At 39.4% G+C, this 7,436-nt stretch overlaps 1 protein-coding gene across 8 annotated transcripts in view; it reads left to right on the top strand.

Moving 5' to 3' along the window:
* The first annotated feature begins 3,430 nt into the window (after window positions 1–3,430).
* Window positions 3,431–7,436, top strand: part of LOC311253743 (uncharacterized protein) — a 47,792-nt gene continuing 43,786 nt past the window's right edge. For all 8 annotated transcript variants that reach the window (XR_014621852.1, XR_014621853.1, XR_014621854.1 and 5 more), the window contains exons 1-3: window positions 3,431–3,524; window positions 5,452–5,614; window positions 6,838–6,945. Coding sequence is in view for 2 of the 8 variants with exons in the window: in XM_084384225.1 (XP_084240351.1) it covers window positions 6,914–6,945 (32 nt within the window). In the remaining 6 variants the exon portion in view is untranslated. The remainder of the gene's footprint in view (window positions 3,525–5,451; window positions 5,615–6,837; window positions 6,946–7,436) is intronic.

Below are 7,436 nucleotides of genomic sequence, written 5' to 3'. Positions count from 1 at the left end.
TTGCTCTTCCTGGCAGCAGTCAGGGCTGTGACGCCTGTTCAGAAAGCAGCTGTACCAGGAGCGGAGAGAGAAGGATTTTCAGGAAGCTCTGGAGAGAGAGGTGGTGAGATAGGATGAATAAGGAGGAAAAGAAATCCTCTCTATTGTCACTTCGTATTAAGCATATTAAGCACAGGCTTGACTTTGTTAGTTTGTGCAGTATCATCAACAGGGTGTTAGGTATTATGAAGAGAGAGAGAGGGGCAGGAGGCGTAGTAAAACTATATGACCCATTACATGAACAATTATATGTTTATGCTATGTTTATGTTTAACAGCAATAACAAATTTAGTTAAGAATGCACAGATACTTGCATAAACACTGTTGGGACCCACAGATGAAGTCATTCATTGTGGATTTCAAAATGGACTCTGAACTGAACTCAGTGTCCCAGAATTCCCCATTCTTCACACCTAGGTGCAAAATTCAGCTTTGAGCTACTATTGGTCAGGGTGACAGACCCCCCTCTGATCAGAGAGTCAAAACTCCAGCGCCTTCCTTTGTTCTCTCTCTTCTCCACAAGCTCTCTTCTCCTCGCGCCTCTCTTCTCCTCCAACTTCTTATCCTCAAGGGCTCCTCTCCATCTCCCCCCCCCCACGGGGCTGCCTGCCCTCAAGATCTCTTCTGGGCCTAACAGCTGCGGAGAGCTGCAAGCTTCATTTGCAGCAGGCCCAAAGAACTTCTCCTCACTGCAGCGACACGAGGTCCTGCCAGTATTCCTGATCAGTTAGCACCAGCAGCTGCGACGCAAAGCTTGCCAGCTAACTTCACAATCTGAGGAACATCAAGCAAGTTAGCACTGAGCCGCTATCCCTGCAAAGGAAAGGAGCGAACCGTTTCCTCCTCTGCCGACTTTCATCAGTCCTTGCACAGCAAGAACAACATTCAACAATGGAATCCCAACGTTCTCCTGCAACCACCAGCACCTTTTCTTCAAAGACTGGTAACGTTGAACTGGGCTTAGATAGCATAGCATAGCACGGCTAAGCACAGGACTTTAAACTCTGGTTGATGTAATGCAAATGTGTTCAATTTATGTGTGTCCACTGTTTGAGTGTTATTGTGATCTCAGGTCAGGTTATTGGTAGTTTGCTTTCCTAGACGGCTAATTTGACATTAGTCGAATGATGCTTCACACAGACTCAGGGTCTTTGCATGCAACAAACCATCTTCTATAACCTGGCATCACGTCACACACACACACACACACACACACACACACACACACACACACACACACACACACATTCCTTAAGCCTGGAGCATATCACACCCACATGTGATATCAGTGACCACCATTGTTTCTTTGTTCTGCCAGACACACACTCACACACACACATACACATACACACACACACACCTGTATATAGTACATGTTAGTTAGTGTGTTTTCATCTTTGTGTTGAATAAAAGACTTTTTAACCCACATGTTGTCTATTTAATATTGTACAAGAGTGAATGTTGCCAACCTCTACTCTGTCAAGAGCTCCAAAATCCTTCGAATATTACTAGCTGTTATGGTGATATTGGTTGTAGTTATTAAATTAATTATTAATCAGAGTTACAAACAGTTTAGTACCTTTCCTGAGACTGATTTGGTGAATTGGCTTTATTTTCCCTTCTTCAAGGGTGGTGCCCCAAGGTGATCTAATGTAAATTGGATCTTATTAGTAATCATAATTAATAATTGTCCCTGATAATCATTAATTATTATTGATAGCCAAATTTAACCCAAAACTCTTGCATGAAGCACTACATTATGGTGCCTCGTGTGATGTGAGCACAACAACACCAGGATGATGGCTACAGTTAAGCATGGTTTCAGTGTTAAATACACAGTATGCTTGTCTTCATTTGTCCAACAATCCTAGAGCAGATTGTCGAGCAATTAAGTGTCAGACTCTGCGGTTATTTAGATTTAGGGAGAAAATCACACAATCAAACGTACATCCATACTAGCAGTTTAATGAGTTATTAATTATGGTGTGTCCATTGACAAACTAGGGAGATGATAAAAATATTCCTTTCTTTTTACTGAAACCTTTAAAGGAAAAGTTCACTCTAAGTCCGGTGTAGTTTCTTATTCCTCAAAGTGCAGCTGGAGACCCGCGGGGGTACCCTCCGGCAGCAATAATCCATATAACGAGCGTTAATGGCGTCCGAAACGCCATTAACGCTCCTCCATACTGCTCTTCCGCTGCAATCCAAGTGTCCTGAAGTGGTGACATCCAGAGTTTACTCGAAACAACGTCATTTAGTAAATTTTTCTAGCCTAAAGAGTCACTATACTATATTTGTTTGGAGGCATGCTCCCGCGTTCACGCTAGTCTCCCTCACAGCGTTTGCACTACGGAAGCCGTGCCAAACAAAATCAACGAGACTCGCGATAGATACACACCTGTAGTTACATCCTCCATTAAACCTCAACTAGTGTTCACCCAAAGGCATGCGGGAGACTCCAAGGTCAACTGGAAGAAGTTTCTTTGGTCTGATGAGACCAAAATGAATCATACTAGATGCTATGTTTTGCAGACACCAAACACTGAACATCACCACAAACATACCATCCCCCCTGTGAAGCATGGTGGTGGCAGCATCATGCTGTGGGGAGAGGGTTTAATGAATGAAGCAAAATATAGGGAAATCCTGGAGGACATCCTGATGCAGTCTGCAACTACTACTTGGGAGAAGATTTATTTTCCAGAAGGACAATGACCTGAAGCAAACAGCTAATGCAACACAGAAATGGTTTAAAGACAACAAGGTGAATGTTCTGGAGTGGCCCAGTCAAAGCCTAGACCTCAGTCCAATAGAGAATTTGTGGCTGGACTTGAAAAGGGCTGTTCACACCCGACCCCCATTCAACCTCACAGAGCTTGAGCAGTTTTGCAAAGAAGAATGGAGTAAAATTGCAGTGTCCAGATGTGCAGGCCTGATTAAGATCTATCCACACACACACAGATTCAGTGATTGTATTGAGGGCAAAGGTGCATCTACTAAATACTGACTTTAAGGGGCAAATACTTATGCAGTCACTTATTTTACATTATATATATTCAGTTAATTTACATCAATTTGTAGAAATCTGTTTTCACTTTGACACTGAAGAGGTTTTTTTTGTTATATATTTTTGTTTTGTATATATTTTCTATATTGTCCATGATTCCATTTCTAAAAGCAATGAAAAGGGGAAAACAAATATATATTTATATATGTTAATGGGAGATATGAGATCTCAATATCTGCTCTTATGGCAAGCAAAATGATTTGTGACAAAGCCCCTGCAGACCAGACTAGGAAACCCGTTTAATTCGCTGAGTAGCACGTTACCTTCCCTTCATTAAATCGCCATTACATTGTCACTTCCGCCGGTAGGCTTTTAATGTGAAATCTAACAGGAAGTGGACTATCATACAACCGCCGGCGTTACAGCGCCGTGCCACCGCTGAAGTCGATGAAACAGGGTATAACAAGCAGCGTGTTCAGTAAGTACTAAGTATTTCATTAAAATATACAGTAGCGTAACCATGACAAGCCATGACAGTTTGATGCGTTGTGTAGCCATTTTTTATTTACTAAAACTGTCGGCTTTCTTGTTTAAAGGTCGCTTGCCGAACACAGGTGTATCATAAATTAGCACTTGCTAACAGTCACAGTCAGCTTAAGACAGTTATCAGAGTTTTCGGTCACCAGGGTGGACTGACTCGTTAAAATTAAGGTCATTTGTATGTTCGGGTGTCAGTTATTTTATTTATTTTTTATATTTTATGTTTGCCACGGTAGGAATGTAGCGGCTATATTCACTGAGTCCATCACACCTGGTGTGGGGGGATGGGTGGTTGGTTTCGCAGCACAATGCACTTGACTTGATCACAATTTGACCGGAAGTCATGCTTATGTGGGCTACGATAATCCAACCATATTGAAGTGGGCAAAGTTTTTAGAGCCATGCTTTTCAGACGAGGCGCAGTTAATATCGAAGATTTAGTGTTGGTTGGTTATAGTCATTAAACAGTGTAGCAAGCCAGGTTTTGCTTAGAATATTAATTAAGAATGTAGTGGATGTGTAACCTAAATCATGCCAGTGGAAATCAAATTCAGAGAATATATGTGTATATATATATCATAGAAGAAAATAATAAATGAACAATATGTTAAATGAAGGATTTGGGGGCCCCACTGTACTGATTGATTTCATTACACAATAAACTCAATATTTCACAACTAAATTCAAGCTGGATTTAACAGAAATTGAGCTGGAATAGCACAATAAAAAAAAAAAGAGATGGTAAAAATGGAATGTTTACGCTTGCTGTTTTTCAGTTTGCTAAGGGGAAGAGTCCATATGCTACTTGGGTAACATATTGTTTAAAACCCTGTAACCTTATTTTACTAGAACTGATGCCTAAGCTATCTCATTTTTTATTAATTTCTTTGCAGTTTGATCCCGATCTGAGTCATTTAATATTTAGTATCTGCCGATACCAAGTCCCGATCCGATACTTAGCCCAATATTTTCTTAGATAATACAGCTGCATTACGAAAAAAAACACCTGCATCCAAGCTGTTCTTAATAGCTTTTTTTTATTTTGTTGAAACAAAGTAAATACTTTCATATGGCTCTTTCTTATTCTGCATACCCTATTGCAACATTGGTTTTCATTAGTTTAACAAAAACAACAAGTAAACAAAGTCAGTAAGTAAACCCTGATCCTCTACCACAGAGGTGGGCTGGTTATCCGGAGCGATGAATTCAATGACCTCTGTAATATTTGTTGCCATGTCGCTGACTCGAGGATATTTCTTTTTCCTTTGGAAAGTATCCACGAGTGTTTGTTGCTTCGGTGCCTTTGCCTGTATTGCTTGAGTGAACTCATGTTTTTGTTTATGTGCTAAACAGATAATAAGAATTTTTTATCTATTATTATTTATTGTTTCTAGAGCAGCAACAGTAAAGCTAACAGCAGGAACATCACTATATAAACTAATATATCACTGGAAATGAGTCAAAATGTAGGTAAACATAAATACATATTCCTTAAAATCATAATATTGAGTGAAGTTTAGAAAGGATAAAGAATACAGACGTCAGTCAGTAACAGCCATTCACCCTGTCCTCCTCCCTCTGCTGAGGTGATGCACTGCCTGCATGTATCACCTCAGCAGCAGCTTCGTGGCTGAAAACATTTTTTTCTCATGTTGACCCTTTTCTTTAAGAGCCCCAGCATTTTCTTGAGTTTGACAGTATAAAGACAGGGCATGAGCACACCACTACCACTTTTTCATAAATTCAAATTAGTCATTATTCTCGCTCTTTATCTACAGTGTGTATTTTTTAATACATTAAGCAACAGATCAAAAAACAATTGTAGTGGACATAATTTTTTTTTTTGTCTTATTTTTTTCTTACAGGACGTGGTTTATTCACCCAAGGTTCATTCTGCAAAGGAGACTTTGTAGTTGAATACAGGGGAGATTTGATTGATGATGACAAAGCCCAGAGGAGAAGAAGCTCTTACCACTCCTCATGCTCTGCATTTTTGTTTGCATTCAAGTGGAGAGGGAAAACATGGTGGTAAGATTTTCAGTTACTATACTGCTTTATAGTTATATACATTGTTAAATTTGACATACAGGCTTGCACAATCAGTGATCGCCATTTTGCCATCTGCTAATATGATCCTGCAATGTAAATGAAATACATTTCGAAATGTATCAAAGTTAAAACAAATAATTGTATAGGACCTGTAGGAGACTATTTTCATTTCTGTAATATTTTCCCCCTCCCTTTACTTGTTTTTTTTATCCTTTTTAAGTATTGATGCCTCCAGAGAAGACGGTTTATTTGGGTGTTTAGTTAATGATGATGCTCTCATGGGTAACCACTTCTTCTTTTCTACTTTGTGTATGGACTTTTAACTTTGATGTGAAGCAAGACTTATTTTTTGTAAGATTTCTACATGTTTTATCCTGCCTTAGGACAACGGATAAAATTTAGCAACTGTGCTAACTCCGGCATATTTACATTGATGCTTTTCGCTGATATGTTGATTAATATGCATTGTCCTAATCAAATAGATAAATAAATAAATAAAAATGAACACAGACATCCAAATTGTAAGATGAAAAAAATTGATGTGGAAGGAAGACCACACTTATGTGACATAAAGGAAGGTGAGGAAATTACATATGACTATGGAGGAGATGACTGCCCATGGCGAATGCAAGTTTGTGTCACAACTGCACAGTGTTTAAGTGTGTAGGGTTTATTGTCTCAGAATAACATGGTGGTTGAATGTAGCGTCATTTGAAAAATAAATGAAATCTAATCAATCTGTGTATGAATACTTTCACGAATTTATGACATTTAGGACAGATCTGAACTTTAATAGACATGTTTTCCTTTGGCAGAAATATTACTCTAATCGGGGACATTCACAACGTCCCCACAGTGCACTTTTACTCTGGTGTACGAGTACAAACTTTTTTTGTTTCTGATGACCTGGAGACAACTGGTCCCCATAAATGATGACAACGTGGTGTGTGAAATGTCCCCACTAAGCTTCTTGTTTTCAAGATGTGTGACAGCACACAATAGCTGAAGTAATTGTAGGAAAAAATGCAGTAGAATTGGGTGTTTGTTTTCCTCTGAAGTCTGGTGTGTAGGCATGTCTTTATCTTTAGAGCTAAGTCCTTAAGGAAATGTATTACTCTAATTGAATATTATTAGTGTTAACATCAAATTGACCAATTGCTTAACATATTTTTTATTTTTTTTCTTCCATGAAATCATTGCAGACGACCACAACCACAAGGGATGTTCCTCCTGTCACAGGCTCCAACCATGCTGTCGTTACAGAGATGGAGATAACTGATGCTTCTTGTCCACAGGACACTTATCAACAGGTACGTTCATAGTTGATGTTAACTTCTGGAGTCTCTGAGTCTTCTTTTAGTGCTGTTATCTTTAAGCAAGTAAATGCAACAAGTAAGGTCAATATGAGGGAAATCTATTGTGAATCAGGTGAGCCATACAGTTTGATCTACTGCACCCATAAGGCAGATGATTTAAGGGACATTTAGGATAGATCTGAACTTTAGTAGACATTTTCCTTGGACAGAAATATTGCTCTAATCAGGGAAATTCATGACGTCCCCACAATGCACTTTTACTCTGGTGTACGAGTACAAACTTTGTGTGAGGTTTCTGATGACCTGGAGACAACTGGTCCCCATAAATGATGACAACGGGGTGTGTGAAATGTCCCCACTAAGCTTCTTGTTCTCAAGATGTGTGACAACTAGACTTTTAGTCAAGACTGCCTAAACCGAGACCAAGACACTACCAAGACCAGAGAGTATCGAGTACCAAGACCAAGGCAGACCAAGTCAAGACC

This window comes from Pagrus pagrus, assembly GCF_965226575.1.
Source record: "Pagrus pagrus genome assembly, contig: HAP1_SCAFFOLD_40, whole genome shotgun sequence".
In the NCBI taxonomy this organism is placed as follows: Eukaryota; Metazoa; Chordata; class Actinopteri; order Spariformes; family Sparidae; genus Pagrus; species Pagrus pagrus.
This window is presented reverse-complemented; position numbering and strand designations above follow the sequence as displayed.